At 35.4% G+C, this 20174-nt stretch overlaps 1 protein-coding gene across 1 annotated transcript; it reads right to left on the bottom strand.

Moving 5' to 3' along the window:
• Positions 1–1544: 1544 nt before the first annotated feature.
• LOC121406626 lies at positions 1545–18947 on the bottom strand. The gene is made up of 5 exons (XM_041597633.1): positions 18908–18947; positions 17323–17541; positions 11388–11466; positions 2158–2228; positions 1545–1810 (listed from the first exon to the last, which is right to left on the bottom strand). The coding sequence occupies exons 1-5, from the start codon at positions 18945–18947 to the stop codon at positions 1545–1547; spliced, it is 675 nt and encodes a 224-aa protein (XP_041453567.1).
• Positions 18948–20174: the final 1227 nt, after the last annotated feature.

Here is a 20174-nt window from a genome sequence, read left to right as displayed (position 1 = left end):
ATGATTATTTCCTTTCATCAGGGTTTTTCATGAGGCTTTTTTCAGCCCATATATTATCTGCCTTCATCGGTCATCCGTGAAGCTATTTTAGGACATGTAGGAGTGACGTCACACAGATGACAGCAGTTGTGCCATTCGCTCGCGCCTAATCTCAAGCGGTTTCTGTATGATGGGGTGTCTTTACTTCGCGGACATTTGAAAATAATCATCAGGCTTAAATTCATTCACAAAATATTTACATTATGCACAACCATTTCAAATAACATCGACCAAATTGACAGCAAGACCGTAAAATAAACGATATATTGATGACGAGTAGGTCTACACTGTTACCCCCCCTGATTTTACGGAAAAAAGAAAGACGATTTTGCAAAAAGCAATAACAGAATCATTCTGTAAATTCATCAAACAGAATTTTTTTTTGCAATTTAACAGAAGGAAATGTAAGTTTCCATACACCAATTAATTTCCTGTAAGATTACGCAATCTGGTAAGATTACAGGTGTTCTCGAGACTCTGCCACAGGAACTTCTTTTATTTTAAGGATAAAATTTCTAACAGTGTAGCCTTGCTGTTTGTTGTTGTTTTTATTTCCATAAGATTAAAAATATCATACAATTTTACAAATAAAAATGTACAGTATATACAAGCAGGATAAAAGTACGGCTTGTAGCCCATATTCAGATGTAACTGTAATTGTTGATGCTGTTCTTCCATGGGGCCCTGTGTTTCGCCGTATCGTAATCACAAACCCATACCGGAGCGTGGCCGAGTGGTCTAAGGTGCCTGAGTATACATAACATGTCCGGGGTTCGATCCCGGCCGCGGCACCATGCCCGTGAGCATGGCATTTGATCGACATTGCTGTTTTATCCTCTATTCAAATAATGGAAATGCTATATGCGTTCTTGGTAACTAGTTGTGCGCTTGTTGAAAAAAAATATTCCAATCTACGATTACATGTGATGGAAAAAAATTCTGAATACAATATCATACAGAGATTCGCGTCAACAAATCCACCGCACTTTAAGAGCAATTCTTCTGATCATCATGAACCATTTAAATATCATGCATTTTATGTTACATAAAATATGTGGACACCTGTTGGTATATGACGTCACAAATCACAAACTTAAAGTTTTTAAAACTTTCTTAATTTTCAATGGGTCTTCTTCAAACCTTTGGCAATATATTTTTAAAAATATTTCTTTTCTGTTACTTTTACAACAAAATGAATAAAACTAAATAGACAAAACTTGACAAAGGTCGCGTTCGTTCTCGTGTACATGTACGTGACCTTGACGTATGCAGTGGCCGCGGAACGCTTTTTAAAGTGAGGGGGGGGCTGACCATGTAAAAAATCACAATCATATGGTTATTTTTACGTTTTTGGACACGGTTTTTAAAAAAAAGTGTGTGTAGGGGGGGGGGGGCTGAAGCCCCCCAGCTGGCCAGCCCCCCCCCCCCCCGATTCTGCGGCCCCTGGTATGTACTACATGTAATAATGTAAAAATTCATTCATCCCGGCTTAATGTGCAATATCTTTACATTATCTCACATTTCCTTTTGGGTAGGTACTTCTCTCTTTGCCAGTCGAACGTGATGTTATCATCGGCTCGCTTGATACAGGCTTCCAGGATCTTGAGAAGAGCAATGTGTTTCTTAGAATCCATCTCGTGGTTCGAAGTTGTGTAGTTTTCAGAGAAGAATACACCGTGCTTGTCCATATTAGCTCCGATGATTTCGCGAACGATATCATCCTGGTTCAAGATGCTGTTAGCGAAGGTCACAACCATGATCGGATACGAGCCTGCAGGATGATGATAACGACGATAATGATGGTGACGACGATGATGATGACGAATATGATGATAGTGAAAGTCATGTTGAATACGGTGAAGATGATTACAAAAGTGGTTAAGGAGGTAATGATGTTAAAAAAACAATGATTTAAAAATGATTTTAGTATATATTTACTCAGTAGTAGTAGCAGCAGCATCAGCAGCAGCAGCAGTTCGAGTAGCGGTGTAGGAGACGTACATATACAGTCGTCATCGTAGTAGAACAATAGCGGTAGTAATAGGGGTAGTAGTAGTAGTATATTTTACTTATTAATATTAGAAAGACATGTAATAGTAACAACGTTTTTAAACTTACCGAACTCTTGCCTGATTTGGGGTACAAGTGACGATAGAAAGGCACGGAAATGGCCTATTCCAGTAGCAGAGCTATAAAATTACAAATGAAATACACACGAAATGAAAGCACTGGCGGTAATAATTTTCGTTGCAATGCAGCGCACTCGAGGCGATTTACAATTAACGAGTGCTTCTACACATTGTGAATAACTGGGATGCCTACATCGTCCCTCACATACCTTACTTCATTCCATTATGTACTATTTACTTTTGGATTTGTGAAAATGCCACGGCCAACCACTAATGATACTCATGTTATTTAGGTTGACCCACTTGTCGAATTGATACAGGAGTCCTGTATCAATTCGACAAATGGGTCAATCTAAATCTAATGCAGAATAAACTTACTTGAATATCTTCAAACTCACTAAGCGTGCAGAGTATGTGTAACGAACGAAGCTTGTGAAACAAATAGAAATAAATGAATCAAGAATCCTCTTTCTTGAGCCCGCTTTGGATGAAAAAAAAAACAAAACAAACCAAGGATATTTAAACACGAATTGGTGAACAAGATCGTACGGTCAGAACACTCCAAGAAAAAAAAAACGAAGCTGAACAACACCCGCGGAGACACTGCGTTAGAGTTTTTGGAGTAACGGAATCGAGAGATGAAAATACAGATAACATCATGCTCGAAATCGCCAAAGAGAAACTCCAGATTGATCTTCAACACGACGACATCAACGCAGTCATCGGACGGGTAAAGCAGGTATAATAGTCAACCAGGATCAAAACACACCGCTGCAGAGTTCGTCGTCGTCATCATCAGATAAGAGTACTTTGCTGTCGTGACATCAGCGAACAGCAAAAAGAAAGAGTATCACCGACCTATTCATCGTCATAGTCAGGACGTACCGTAATTCGACAGTCCATCATGACAGTACGAAGGAAACTATACGGGAGTCTCCATTGCTTCTAGTTATGAGATACTAAAACAAGCAAGGTCTTCGAAGAAGGTGAATGTAACCCGGTCCAAAGATGGTTGAATCTTTGTAGCCCTTCCTATATCAAATGGAAAACCACAGATCCATTCACTTTCTGAAGCAACCAACCTTTAACAGTTTACATTTACAGTCTTAATATGGATCGATCTATCAACGATCGTATGATCCGAGATAACAGTACCATTTGTAAATATGGGTAATTGGCACCCAAGGGACTACGGTTTGTGCAGTTGAATATTGCCAGTTTACTAAAGAATATAGGTGAAATAAGATCAATAATTTTCAACAATAAGATTCATATATTTGCCTTGAATGAAACTAGATTGGGCTGTAGTGTTAAGAAAAGTGAACTGTGTATTCCCAATTATGTCATTATTCCCAAGGATAGAAATCGGCCACCTAATCCCAATACTGACATTGTAGATCTTGAGGAAGATTCACTATCGTTTGCTAATGGTTTTCAATTATCCATTGATAATGGGTGATGCCAATTGTTCAGAAAAAGTCCAGTAATTTACAAACTTTAATATATAATCAAATAAAGGGATAGGCAAGACCGATTGAGTCTATTGTACTCTTTTGAAAGGCAAGCTAGCGAGCGCATTGCAATCGGTATCACTAGTGTGACCAGATTTCACAAAATGAAATACGGGACAATCGACTTAAAAGATCACGAAAGAAGTCTACACAGTGTTACACCTGTGAAAAATTATAAAGAATTGGGAGGGTGAACAAAAGAAAGAAAAGTTAAGGGGAAAATGAAGGGGAAAAAGAATAAAAGAAGGTTAGAATAAAAGGATAACAGAGAGAAAAAAAATCGCCATTCTTTAAATTTAATACAGAAAGAAAGAAAGAAAAAGAAAAGAATAGAAGAAGAATACATGTGTGAAGGACAAAATAAAGGAGAGAAAGAAAAAAAAGAAAGTAAGAAAAAGGAGGAAGAAAGAAATAATGAAGGAATAACAAATGTTTCCTTCATTCCTTGAAAGAAAGAAACAAACAAAGAAAGAAGGAAACCAGTAAGGGAGGGAGGGAGGGAGAGAATTGATAAGGGAAAAAATTAGGAGGAAAAATAAAATAAAGAATGAAATAAAGGAGGAAAGAGAGGGAAGAGGATGAAGTGAGGGGGAATGAAAACATAATGGAAGAAAAGAAAGAATTAAAAGAAAAAGGAGAGGAAGGGAGGGGGAGAGAAAAAATGTTTAAAGAAAGAAAGAATGAAGGAAATAAAAAATAGAAATTTGATAAAGAAGACAAGGGTAAGAAAAGGAGGAAAGAAAGAAAAATGAACACAGAGAGAAAGGATCAGGAAAGGCGAATAGAAAATAAAGATGGAACAAAAATGGGCAAGCAGGAAGGATAGGATGAAGAAAAAAGGACAGAAAAGAAAGAAAGAGAGAAAAAGTTCAAACTTCAACCAAACAACAAAAAATCCAATCATCTAACAAAAACCAAAACGATATTTGGTGTTTTTCAAATATATATTTCAAATGAAAAAAATGTTTTAGAAATGAATAAAATTTCAAAGTGATTTTTTACTTCAAAATTAGATGAAACATCGCGGCATCATACAAAACAAGACTCAAAACGAAAGCTCAAACAACTAGATCTAGTTATGAAAACTCAATAACTTGACTTATGTTCCTCTGATTACATCTCCATAACAGTAATCTGAGAACCTATAATACAATTACACAAATTTCCCAACGATTTTGTGATTATTTTGGCATGTTCGGTGGAGAGAATCTGCTCCGATCCTACGTACATGCCTAGCTAGTAGCCTGCCACAGAATGGCAGGAGGCCAGTTCGTTTGCGATGTTTTGGGTTAGCAAGCGGAAAATCACCGCAGAATTTGCAAAAGTTTATTTATCGATTTTATTGTTGTCTCTGCTTCGTCATCTGTTGGTTATTTTGAGGACAATTCGTCACTTTTAAATGCATTTTGTTCAATATTCTGAAATACGGGACAAATTGACGTCCCGGGAAGGGTTTGTCGGGACGTCGGGACAAAGAAGCAAAATACGGGACAATCCCGGGAAATACGGGACGTCTGGTCACCATGAGTGTGACGGAGATTGCTTTTGGGTGCCATATTATCGCAATATTGGGGAATGCATTTGGAGGTATTATCCCTATATCTAAGCAAGTTAAGACATTAATACTATCATAAAGCATATCAATGTTCTCGTAAATATATTCTCTTTCGTGTTGAATGCTGATATTTTGCATTGATTGCTGATATTAATGACAAAACAGGGAGATATCAATGCAAATTTTTGCCCAAAAACATGACAGTTTTGGTAAACATGTATATTCTTATATTTTTCAAAAGATATTAACGGGACTCTGTCCTGAAAACACTTGCAATCGATTTCTGCTATCTGAATCGATGTGAAATACGTATTTATTTAATATTTTCCCATCTTTTGTGCAAAAATATGATAATAAATGATTTTCATGAAAAATTCAAGATGGCCGACAAAAATGGGGTCCTCTGGGCCTTCCGTACATGATATGATCCGGCAGCAACACATTTTCTTGACCACTGATATCATGCCAACATCTCAGGACCATCAAACCTTTTATACCCGATTAGCTGAATAAACTCTCCCAGCCCCGGGACTATTCTTTGGCCAAAGGGCTGTCAATCAATGGAATAAACTCCCCCAGTCCACAGTTGAGGCACCAACACTCCCGAATTTTATGACAGAATTATCCATATTGGGATTTTAAATGGGCTCTAAGAGCCTCCTTAACCCTACCACATTCATCTGTACACCCTCGCCGTGAGGACAGTGAGATGTAACGAATGACCATGGATATGGGTCAGGCCATAAACATCTCACAGTGTTTATAATGTGCTTAACATTATTTTAATAATAATAATACGACGTTGCTTGTATAGCGCATAGCACTGCTCACGGACGTCTCTATGCGTTTAATAGGAAAAAAGACAAAGAAAGAGAGTGGATTAAAGCTATTATGTAAATTATTTCAAGAAAACCTCTTAAAAATTAGTCTTCATGCGACTTTTTAATGCGGAGCATGTAGATGCCTCCTAAATGTAAAGAATGGATCCCATTCCAAAGTTTAAGGGCGGTTTAACAAAATGACCTCTCCCATAGAACTTGATATGAACAACAGGACACTTAAGCATATAACTATGTGAAGATCTTAGATTATGTGAAGGGACATATCTTATTTTCTCTGAGATATTCAGGGGTCAAGAAATTAAGACAATGATAGGCCAGTAACAGCAGCTTGAAGTTTATGAGTGAATGGATAGGAAGCCAGTGTAACTCTTTAAGGACAGGGGTTATGTGAGAATACTTCTTAGTTCGGTTGATCAATCTTGCAGCTGAGTTCTGTATTACTTGAAGTTGAGAAAGCTGAGTATCAGCCATGTTACAACGAAAGCTATTACAATAATCTAAGTGACCAAAATTCGCAATCGGTCGATCAACGTGAATGTGAGAGTGATGTTTAGGGTTTCAGGTAGACTCACGTCTTTCTTTCAAGGAGCACATTTCTAAAGTGGTGTCAAAGTCAAATAGACTACTTGGTATTATAAGAAGAACTTTTGTACATTTGGATAAGGCCTCTATCAAGCTTTTGTTTAAGGGTATTATTCGCCCAATCTTAGAGTATGTCCAGGCTGCGTGGTCACCGTATAAACTAGGTGAGCAGAGGCGGTTAGAGAGTGTCCAACGTACAGCTACTAAATTGATCCCACGTATTAAGCACATATCTTACTCTGAGCGTCTAACCGAGGGTATTCAAGGGGAGCAGACTAGGGTGTTTTCCCGCGACCACAGTTTCCTGCGTGCTCTATAATGTTGGCCGTGCCCGCACTTATCCTAGGGTACTCTAGGGCACGTACATTGCATTATGTTTACATGTGCATGTACTTTGGTTATCTTGTGATAGACCATTATGTTTTTAAACTAGCGTGATCGGTCTCTATTGTTGATTATTTTTTTATATTTTAGATGCTATTTGTTTTCTTTTTTTTCATTCTTTAATTTCTGTTTTCCCTTTTAATTCTTTTCCCTTATTCCTTCTTTCCATTTATTCCTTCCTTGCTTCCTTCCTGTTTTTCTTCTGTATTTGTTTCTTTCAAATAATGAAGGAATTGTTTTTCTTTCTTTCTATCTCTTTTCCTCCATTTTCTTACTTTTCTCTTTTCTCTCATGAATGAAAGCAACGGGGAAACGAATACTAGTATGACAAAGATCATACAAAGTAGACGTGCAAAAGGCGAACACCAGCAAAACTGGCTGTGCTCATCGATTTTTTATTTGGTTCTTTTGTTAATGTCAACAGTCTGGGAGAGTCTTGCTACCCGCCCACACCTTTGATCTCCTTTCATCACATACGCTATCCAATTTATGACAGGATGTTCATTGAAATGGGGAGGGGGATTAATTTGTTGATGCGTTAACACTAATAAATGAGGATATTCTTTTTATTTCGGTTCGAATCGGGTCTCTAAAACCCTCACCCTATAAAAAGTATAAATTTACCTCAATGTAACAGATGGAACAGATTCATCTTTTTGCTAAAACCCCTGATTACATTACCTGTTCTCTATTGCGGTTTTTAAGTTACATTGGTAGATATTCGAATTGGGAAGAGATGAAAGTGGTGGAAATAATAAAAGAGAAGAAGGAAGAGGAGGATGAGAAAAGTGTAGAGGGGTTCCAGCTTCATGATGAGAACAACGCATAAATTTCGCCCAATTTTATACAAAATTATAGATGGGATTAAAGCGAATATTAATATCCCTGATACACTTACATGATGATAATAACACCAATAATTGACGTCGATGTAAAGATTAAACTGTAATATTTACGAACTGAGGTTTGATAATGATAGATTAGTTGGACATCAATTAAAGTAATGAACATTTTTTTTATTATTTATTATTTTATTTCAGTAAAACAACATTTTCCTTCGAAATATATTTTGTTATATGAATTGGAAATGATGAAACCAAGTCACAACTTGGTATAATAAAGAATTCAGTGTTATATGGCAGCTAAGAATAATAATACATGACATTTGTAAAGCGCACTTTCCATCTTGATTGGATGCTCAATGCGCTTCAAAACAAAGCAACAAAAGCTATTTACATAATGTAACTATTAAAAAAATCTAGCACATTTTAATAGCTTCAATGTTTAAACACATACCCAAGTAAAAGTATGTTTTCGAAAGCTACTATGACGTAGTGTGTGGAATGGGTACTGTACGAGTTAATTATCACTTGCCGAGAAAGCAAGAATGGAGCTATACAAACCATTCTTCTCTTTTGTAAAGAGTTTTGGTGGGTGCTCACCAAACGCTAACTATCAAACTTAACAATTCTTTTCGGGGAACGAAGGAGTAAGTCAAACCAAGTTAAAGAATGAAAGCCCCATCCCGGTTCACCTCTATATAGTCGAAAATCCCTTTAATCACCATGCGTGAGCATTACATTACTGAGTAAAACAAGTTTCATAACTATAAAGTACTATAGGGTATCCATATTACCATGAAAAATTAAGCCCCCTCTATTTTATGTTTCTCCCCTTTCCCCTTCTTTTCTTTGCTCCCTTCCCCTTCTCTCACTTTTTCTATTTTCCTTCTCATTTTCCCCCATTCCTTCCATTTTGCCTTTTCTTTCATTTTTCTTTCTTCTTCTTTCTTGAATGAGTGGATGTTAATTCGGGACAAGTAGTTTTTAATTGATGCAACGAGAGCAGGAAATTTAGAACATGGTGAGAGAAAATAATTACAAGATTGAGCGCAAGGATGTTCAATATTTGTCATCAGCGTAGAAATTGGCAGATGCAAGTTACCAAAGTATTTTCTGACATGAAAAACTGGACAATTTCCCAAATTTTTCTTCCCGCTTTCTCTCTTTTCCTCTACTTTTTCTACTTCTTTTGTCCCCTGTACTTCTTACCTTTTCCTGCACCCTTCCTTCTCTTTTTTTACTCCAATTTATTATGCCTCCCTTGTTCACTTTATTTTATTCCCCCCTTCTTATCCTTCTCTCTTTCTCATTCTGTCCTTCTTCTTTTGTCTCTTCTTCTTCCCTTCGATTTTCAATCTATTTTCCTTTTCTCCTTTTCCCTCTTTCTTTCTGTCTCACCTTCCCTTTTTCATCCCCTCTGTTCTCTTCTCCATTTCACCTTTTCCTTATTTCTTTACCCCCTCACCCTCTTTCTCCTCTTTGCTCCCCCCTCTATTTTCTCTTTCTCCCCTTTTTCCTTCTCTCACTTTTTCTATTTCTCTTATCTCTTTCTTTCTCGTCTTCAATCCATCCCTTCCTTTTCGCCTTTTTCTTTCATTTTTGCTTTCTTCTTCTCGCTTTTATCTGCATCTCGTAGATCCGCGCCTGAAAGGCATGTCAGGGTATATAAAAACGGATGACCACGCAGGGAAAGAATAGAGTAGAAAGTTCTAGGACGACCTCCGGAATGTAGGATCAACATCGACAAATACCTGCTCCTTTGCCAGAAACTCATTTACGAACACGACTTACGATGTCAGTGAATGAAATAACGGATTCCACGGGAAGAATATTCATATGAAAGGACCCTTTAAGCTGGTGCCAGTGTGTAATCGAACACAATAAGTCATTCGGTGAAAAACCTAAGATCCCAGTTATCAACCCCAAACTTTTTAATTTTCATAACAGATTTTATCCACGATAAACGTCGAAAACTTATGCTTGATATGAGATAAAAATCATATCCAGTCTTGAACGAATGTGTCAATTCAGACCTCTTCTTTCGACCAAGAATGCACGGCCGAAACATCCTAGGGGAACACCCTAGGTTAGCCGCGGGCGCTCCACTAGGGCTCTCATGTCTTAGGGGAGCGGACGCGGGCGTCTTCCCCCTCCCCCAAATGTCCGCTACGGGCTACCGCGTTCGCCCTAGGGGGCACTGTGACGTTTCCCGCGGCCGGCACTGTAAGTAGCACATCTATTTTTTTCAAAAGGAGAGCAGCAATAGACATTCTCCTTGGTAGATGAACAGGGTTAGTCCTACAACTTCGTTGGAGTAAACTAAACTTAACTAAACTAGACATGTCACGAAAGAATGAACAAGTTTTTTTTTGCTCTTGGGGTAATACATTTCAGTCACAATAAAATAATTTATTTATTGGTCAAAACATTTTTAAGAATCATTCTAATGCTCCATTCAATTATCATACCAATGGACCTTTTTAATAAAAAGAATCCTAAAGATATATGATTTAATAGACACGAGTATGTTGTTTTTTATGTTAAACTATGAAATGAATACACTTCCAGAAATCTTTCAAAAATATGTTTAAAACAAATTACTCTCTTCATACCCAACCCGCAAGAATAAAGATTATCGCTTATTTCAAGCCTTACGATTCAATGATCCAATATTATATGGGAACAATATTTTAAAGAACGCTCAATAGCCTTAAGAGGTGCGTCCTTAATTATTGAATTTCGAAATAAAGTAATTTCGTCATGTTGTTTCTTAAAGTTTTTGTTTCTTAATGTTTTATTGTTTAAGTTGTACAAACTATTGCTTCCCTGTTCTATGTAGTTCTTTCCCATTGTATCTTCCATTCAATTCAATTCAAATTCAATTCTTCAAAATGATACAAATAAGTACAAAATAGATTCAATTTAAATGAACAATAGCATGAACAAAATTCAATATTGAAAAAAAATACATATTTGAAAGTAATTTGAATATAAATTAACATACATGTCAAGTTAAATTAATATAATCAATATCATGAAATATAATTAAATCAATGCAATTATATATCATAAGAGGAATGGAGGGGTCCACTGAAAAGCAAAGCTTGTAGAATGTGCACCCCTCAAAAAATAGATACAAGGAATATAGAAATACACGTAAAGTAATACATGAAGATAATGAAAAGGCAAATAATAATAGTAAATAACACGAAACAACACAACACATGAACATGAGGTGGACAATAGTACGATGACAACTGCCTAGAATATAGAACGAAAATAGAGATATGGAGAGGGATGCAACGCTAATTTGCTGCATATATATTATGTCTACACATACATACACATCAATGCGTGTGGGGCCCCTGGTAATTAGCTCTTAAGGGCCCACACCTTATGTATTCTATTTTACACATTGTAAATATACGATCGTATTATTTTTACTAAAGAAGGTGAAATATATCTAAATAATTAATTGAATGAATGGAAAGATGATTACATACCTATATTTCAGGATAAAGATAGGACAGTCTATTCTTTCTCTAATCGTCCGAATACTAGGATTGATTCCTCGCATTCCAGCTGTTTGGAGGAGTTCGATTGAACAGTACGAAACGGTTTAATAACGAATAACGGTGATTGCTTTTTTACAAATAATTAAAATCTTCTAAGCAAGCTAACAATAACTTATAACTTATTGAATAATGTATCAGAATACAAATATTTCCACTTGCACCTAGACCTATATGGCCGCCATTTTAGAGTTTTACAAAATGGCGGCCAAGTAAAGGGTTTTCGACAATGAGTCAGATGCTTAAAAAGTAGCAATTGATGGCTAGCAATTGCTTTAAGCACAAGCAGTTGCTAACCAATCAAAACATCATGCCTCAACAATTGCTTTACATGTATTTTACATGGATAACCCTTTGCTAGTACTTGAACCCTTTTCTTGCCTTCAGAAAGCAATTGCTAGCGGTTCGAACAATCACCGCTGGGGCGAACACGATTCACAGTAAAGGCAGGACTCGAATGCAAAGATGTGGCAGTGCAAATTGCCGCTTCCTTCTAATAACATATTTTCTTTCATGGTGAAAAAATAATTTTGTTTCTTTTCAATAAATTTATATGTTTGGCATTTGATTTGTATTTACTAGGAAGGAAGCATGTTCATGTACTTTCTACTGCACATCTTGGAGTTCTCTCTCAGGTGGATAATCATGATTAAAAAACGCGAACGCCCTGATCAAGCAAACGCTCGGGCTGATTTGACACAGCTTGAAAAAACCTAAGCAAGTGCTTAAACGCATAAGTGAAATGTTCCCTTTAAGCATACGCGTTTTAGGCAAAAGCTCAAACGTCAAGAAAGTACTAATAGTCATTTATAGATTGCTTGAACTAACTAGTAGTCCAGGATAGAAGAGGCATAACCTTGTTTTATATATATATATACAATTATTTTTTTATGGTTCCTTGTCAATTCGAGGGTGCTGATTACAAATCTGAATGATTCAAATCGTGTAACCTTGAGCACTTTCTCAAATTGGCAAAATCCAATATGGCCGCCAAAAATATTCAAATTACCAATGAAAATCCTAAACTTGTCCGCACATTGGCTATGAAATGCATGAAATTGTGTGACAGGAGTGAAATACTCTCTGATGAAATAATTTTTGTCAAAATATTTATTTTCCCGATATTCAAAATGGCCGCCATAGGCCCTTGTATACTCTATTCTGTACAATATGAATAGGGAAAACTAATTAAAAAAAAGAGCATTAAACCGAAAAAAATGCGATATAAACGAAGTAATATTATGCAAATCATCGTTACTAACGAGATATATCATTTATTATGTCATGTATTGGAACATTGTTGTATCTTGATATCTAAAATAGCCGCCAATGTCCCAAAAAGTATTGCGTACAATGGCAATGGGGGCCAAAAAATTCACAAGAGTGATCACTAAAATGCATATTATCAAGATTAAACAAGTGGAATTCTGACTAAAAAACTTAATTGTTAACGAAATGTATTATTAATATGCCATGTACATGATGTATGTGATGAATTTTGTATTTTGATATTCAAAATGACTGCCAAAGGCCATAAAAATATTATGCACAATGAGAAAGAAGAGTGAGCACTAAAATGCATATATATGTGACAAATTAATGGGGTACTGTCTAAAAATGTATTTCTAACGAAATATATCATTCAGTTTTCAAGTCTGTCTTAAGTACTGTCTGACTTTCAAAATGGCCGCCACAGACATTAACAGCATTTTGTACAATGCATAGTTGGAAACCAATATTCACAGGAGTGAGCAACATAAATGTATGTAATAGTAATCTATGAGTAAAATATTGTGTGAAAGCATAATTTATACTAAAATATATCATTTATTCTGCCAGTTATGTTATAAATACTGTTATTGGAAAGTCAAAATGGCCGCTACATGCCCTTACGGTATTATGCACAATGCGAATGGGAACAAATCATTTCAACAGAATTTGGCTTTGCTTGGCCAAACGGTGATGTATGCGTGAAATATTGTTTGAAAACATGATCTATAACAAAATATATCATATCTTATGTAATTTAGGTCGTAAATACTGTATTTTAACATTCAAAATTGCTGACATAAATTATGCCCTTTCTGTGAACATTATTTGTCTCCACTCAAATTGTATATTATACGATAAGGGCCTATGATGGCAATTTTCAATTTAAAAATACAGCATTTATCACAATTACACATTATTATATATGTAATTAGAAACCATGGTTTTAGACAGTATTCCACCCTTACATCAAAGTTCACAATTATATGCAATATTTAGTGTCAAGCAAAGCCAAATTATGTCAAAATGATATGTCTCATATGTTACAATGTACACAATACTTCTAGGACCTATGGCAGTCATTTTGAAATAATTATTATTCATAAATAATGAAGTAGACGTTTCAATTATTTAACAAATAATCATTATTTATAAATAATGAAGTAGACGTTTCCATTATTTAACAAATAATTATTATTTATAAATAATGAAGTAGACGTTTCCATTACTTAACAAATAATCTATATTTATAAATTATGAAGTAGACATTTCCTTTATTCAACAAATAATCATTATTTACAAATAATGAAGTAGACGTTTCCATCATTTAACAAATAATCATTATTTATAAATAATGAAGTAGACGTTTCCATTATTTAACAAATAATCATTATTTATAAATAATGGGGAAACTCCACAAATTATTTATAATGAAGAAATGTTCACTGGCATTGTTTAATGAATAATCATTATTTATAAATAATAGAAAACTTGACAAACTTATTTATAAATAATGGAAAAAAGAATTGCGATTATTTATACATAATGAAGTATGTAGTGTCATTATTTATAAACAATGGAAAACACATAATAATTATTGATAAATAATGGAGGGTTGAATTGCTATTATTTATAAATAATGAAGCGTGGCTTGTAATTATATATGAATAATGAAAATTGTAAAATTATAAAATAGTAATTATTTATAAATAAAATGTTAATTATATATATATATTATAATGATTATATAACAAATAATTCTTTTATATAATTTTGGTACAAACGGCGCCCCATAGGCCATTGCCATTGTACCTAATACTTTTTTTGGCCAGTGGCGGCTATTTTAGATAACAAAATACAGCAACGTTACCATATACATGGCATAACAAATGATATATCTCGTTAGAAATGATGATTTGCATATATTACTTCGTTCATATCGCAATGTTTTTCGGTTTAGTGCTTTTTTTTGTGAAAATTAGTTTTCCCTATTCATATTGTACAGAATAGAGTCATTTTGAATATCAGGAAAATAAATATTTTGTCAAAAAATATTTTTTCAGAGAGTATTGCACTCCTGCCACACGAATTCATGCATTTCATAGCCAATGTGCAGACAATTCTAGGATTTTCATGGGTAATTTGAATATTTTGGCGGCCATATTGGATTTTTGCCAATTTTCGGAAAATGCTCAAGGTTACACTAGTGGCATCATCCAGATTCGTAATCAGCACCCTCGAATTGACAATAAACTATAAAAAAATATTGTATATAAACCCCTCAAAAAAATTTTGCCACTCAGTTTTGGGGGATGATATCTTTTTGGTTAATGAAGTATAAAAGATGAAACTAGTATCATTGGTAAGCTGAATTATTCTTCTTTACAATGACATGCCATTTGCTGTGATTATGTAATCGTGAAATATGCAATCACCCTGAACACTGAGAAAAGTCAGAAGTGAAATGTTGCAAAATGCATTGATTTCTAACAAGAGTCTCCATTTCTATAGAATTTCTACCATGCACGCGACAGTGAATGCACTCGGTCCATCCTCGAAACAATAGGAAATTCGCTATTGCAAACGACGCATTTTGCGACATTTCATGTCTAACATTGCTGCGTACTATCATGTCTGTGTATTTCATGATAATACTAGCATTACAAATGACACATGCTTGTAAAGAAGAATAATCATGCTTCCTTCACTTTTACACATGATGATGGCACATTAAGAAATTTATTAGCACTCAAACTTGCAGTTTGAGTTGCAGAACTCAAACATGACATGGCAACGAATTTTGCAACATTTCATTTTTACATTGCTGCATATTTATCATGTCTGTGTATTTCATGATAACACTAGCATTAAAAATGACACATGATCGTAAAGAGGAATAATGATACTTTGTAATGATACCACTTTTACATATGATGATGGCACAATAAGATATTTATTAGCACTCAAACTTGAGTTGCGGAACTTTTTTGAGGGGTTTATATATATGTATACATATATATATAGATATATATATAAAAAAGGTTTGGTCAAGTTTCTATGGGGCCTAACCTGGACTGTAGCAAAAGCATTTGCGTGCTCCTTTTTATGCACACTGAGCAAGCAAAAACCTAGAAAAAGTAATTGCTACATTTTATGCATTTGACCCAATATTTTCTAAATTACCTGATGACCAATAATTAAAAGTTTTATAAAATAGGGACTTATACTTGCAGAAATTTTCTTGAAATATTAAAATCTTAGCAATGGTAAATTTTAGATATTGAAACCACACCAAAGTTCATTGCCCCTATATGACTTTCGACCGTGAAAATGTGACCAGAAACTCATGCAAGATAATCAGTGTTACGTCATAACCCATACACTTTAAAAATTAAGAAGACTGTGTCAAAAACATGCTTAAAAATTGATACCCAAATATGGCATATTTCATTGACCCTGAATGACCTGTGATCTTGAATATGGTATCTGAAATACATGCTAAATGATATGTAAAGACATTGAGACACCCTGGTTTAACAGTTCCCTACTGAATTGTAAGATTTGGTCGCATTATTAACAACATGAGCTCGAGTCTGGTAATTCGTAGAAAAAGAACGCAAAATGTCATGAAAATTATATTCTTTATGAAATAAATTTGATTATTTGATACCTTTTCCTCATAAATAGTGGTTTAGTGCCAAAGATATTATTCAAGGTTACTTAGAAACAGAATTAATTATTAACTCTGATTTTGTCGGCCATTTTGGAAAATCCAAGAAGGCGGCCATACAGGTTACAGTGTAAATGCAAGCATTCTCCCCGCAAGTCTGGCAAAATTACGTAGTGAACCTGTTTGTGAGACATTGCGTACGCAGATTTTTTTGTGTGGGGGGGGGGGGCAAAATGCTTAAGATCGTTCGAAAAAAACTAAAAGCGAGGGAGCTTACTGACCGAGCTCGTCTTTGGGGCGCTTTGCAATGTTTAATTGGGGTACATTATTTGCATTGTTAACTTCCGATAACGTCTCATAAATTCATAGAACTGGTTTAAAAAAAATCTTAACAAAATTAAGGTCTGCCTACCTTTTTCAATCAACAAAATATCTGGGTTCAAGAAGCGTTTGGCGAATTTGGCAAGTCGTTCTAAACTTGGCTTATTATATATTTACTTGCAATAATTGTAATACATCTGACCAGACTTAGCAGTGTGTTTAACCGATATACTTTTTCAGTAAGTCAGGGTATTTATGCTTATAAGTGTAACGCGCGTAGTACTATTATTATTTTAAAAATCAGCCAGTTCAGAAGAGCTGAAGAAGCGTCCCGGATCAGACGTGAAACGGTCCTCTGCTTCAACAAGTAAATCCAGATGAATAGATTTATTTTTTCCATCGTATTAATATTTTAGTTTATTGTTATTATAATTGTATTTCCAAGACTTTCTTCCAAAAACATAAGCACAATACAGTTTAACTTGAAAGAGAGAGAGAGAGAGAGGGGGAAATTATCCAAGGGGGGGGGGTCAATAGAGTACACTGGTCGGGGTAAGCATTGTCAGTTATAAACAGAATACATGCAAGAAATGAAAATTACTCAACTCATTTCATCCATTACATCCTGAACTTTCGAAACACCCAGATCCGATAGCCCACGTGTGTCGAAAGTTGTAACTTGATCGGTAAGTATAGCAGGGTCTAGAAATAGAGTCTCTCCTCCTTGCCCCACCGTATTGGACTCGATAAAGACTTGCTCCCATACACCTTGGTAATAAAGCGAAGATAACCAAAAAAAGCAAAACAAAACAAAAACAATGAAAACTGGTCCCCAGGTAATATTGAAATCATCTCTTTTTTGGGTGAAAATATGCGTGCTTCATTCAGTAAATGCATGTGTAACAGATGCAGTGATAGGTAATGTATTCCAGATTTTGCACTAAACGAATTTATTGCATTCAAACCGAGAAAGAATTTACGTCATGTTGCTTTGCATAAAAAATACAAAAGAATATGCACACGCAAGGTGTTGAAGTAATAAACAAACTTTGTGTAAATGAGTGAGCATACCCCAATGGAATGAACAGTGTTCCATAGTGTGTGCCACAATGTGTTCACATTGTGAAAACCAATGCAAAATCATTTTCACACTAAGAGTAAAATTTGAGAATTTCAACAAGGTGAATCAATACATTCATATAGTCGACCATGTGAACACGCTGTGTACAGTCACACTGTCGAGGTGTCCACAGTGTGAAAATATCTTCACACTTAATTTTAATTTGTGCACAGTGATTGGTTAACATTGGTTTGATTTTTAAAAAAATCTGAGCAAAAAGGTCACACTTGTGTGCCTGTGATATGTTATAAATAAAAAACTGGAGCCCAGAAAAAATTGCGTACGAAAATAATTATTTAGTACTTCAAAAATTGAAATATAAAGTGACCGGAAACACCATCTTAATTTCATCCCATACACTTATGTGTGCTTTTTAGGCGTCTATAAGATGCCTATTTACATAATCGGGATTTGCCTTGTAGTTTTAGCTTTTCATTCTCAATAATGGTTGATTTCAGGGTTTATTAGTTCTAATACATGCACTTGTGCACATGTTTCATCTTAGTTTGAGAATTTTTTAAATCGGCTGCTCACAAAGTTAAACAATACCTTTAAGAGTTTGTGTAATATTCTCACTGTGTGAAGACACTTTGATCACACTGTATGGCACTGTTTTTTCGGCAGTTTAATGCCACAATGAATGGATGAAAATAACATTCAATATTTCTGCTGGAATAAAAACACAGGATCATAATTATACACACTACGAAATTTAGGTTCAATTTTACAATCCTAGGGGTTGCTACATGTACAACCGATAATTGCAACCTTTCGCAAACCTCAGGAACGGTTATGTTAGGGTCCCCTAACACAAAGGTTAACGATAAATCATACACTTCATTATTATTAAGATTGATTGTACATTATAGTCAATAGGATCAAACCTTGAAAAATGTTCTGCAATCATTGCTAAGCTTCGTGTAACAGGCGCTTTGGATCTGCTTTTCGTGTGAAAAAATCTTTCACGCGATACCAGCATGCCATTCCAAATTGTTGAAATCCTGCTTCCATGCATATAAGGCTGGTCTTCATAGCACATTATGCCTGCTTGAACTCGCGGCGGGACTGTACCTGTACCACGGCTATCATGACTCCAGCTGGCTGGAGACATGCGAAATGTAGATTATGACGTGGATAAGAAAGTTGTTTTTCAAACAAATCGAGTACATATTGAGTAATTTAAAAACTTACCGAATTAAGGCTTAGATATAGATCATTACAGTCCATCGATTCGATATCGCATTTCATGTGCGTTATTGGTGAATCACTGAAATTTCATTCCATGGATCAGATCTCTTCTCCAGCCGAAACCATTTTGCCTGCTCCTTCTGCACAAACGAAATGCCTCTTGCACACTATGTAATGGGCAGTTTGTTTTACTTTCCCCAGAAATGGAGGATTTCTAGGGGGGTACACTTCCAGTGATGAGTGGATACCAGGCGCGATCATGCATGGGGTTTCGAAAAGCACCCCAAACAAGGGAAGTAAGTCTTCTACAGATTATGAATAATAATAATAATAATGGTGGCTACTTATATAGCGTAAAGGTCCACCTTTCGGTGCTCATGGCGCGTCAAGGAAAATAAACACAAAACACAACAGCAATAGAAAACAAACAAGAATAGAATTTGAATTCTCCTGAATAAACACAATATTAACTGTTAATGGGAGATTAAATAAGTTTTTAACTGGGACTTGATGGTTTGTGTTGATGAAATTTGGCGTAATTGAATAGGCAGTTGATTCCATAGCTTTGGTCCTATAACAGAGAATGCATGGTCCCCCCATTTGTGTTTTGTTCTGGGTGTCTGGAGGAATAGAGCATCAGATGATGAGCGAAGACTACGTGAGGGCTGATATTTTGAGATAGAGCTGAATTGAATGGTGTATTAGTAAAAGAATTTTGAAGGTGATTCTTTTACCAACAGGCAGCCAATTTAAGGACTGGAGGATTGGCGAGATGGAGTCGTACTTTTTAGTGTAAGGTAAGAGAAGGGCAGCAGAATTTTTTGGACGTTGAAGTTTTGTTAAATCTTTTTGTGGGAGGTTAGAGAACAGCAAACTTGAAAGATCTAAACGGGAGGAAATTAAAGCATGGATAAGTATCTCGGCTGCAGGTTTAGACAGTGACTTTCTGATGAAACTCAAATTACGTAGTTGATATCTGACATTTTGTTGGACTTGAGTGATATGGTTGCGAAAAGTCATTTCCTGATCAAATATAACCCCTAGATTACGGGCTGTTTTGACGAAGTGATACAAGAGCTACCAAGATGGACATGACATGACTGAAAGTCAATTTTTCTAAGCATAAACTTCGATCCAAGTATTAAGAATT

Source organism: Lytechinus variegatus, chromosome 1 (assembly GCF_018143015.1).
Source record: "Lytechinus variegatus isolate NC3 chromosome 1, Lvar_3.0, whole genome shotgun sequence".
In the NCBI taxonomy this organism is placed as follows: domain Eukaryota; kingdom Metazoa; phylum Echinodermata; class Echinoidea; order Temnopleuroida; family Toxopneustidae; genus Lytechinus; species Lytechinus variegatus.
The sequence above is the reverse complement of the archived record's forward strand: the minus strand, read 5'-3'. Positions and strand labels throughout refer to the sequence as shown.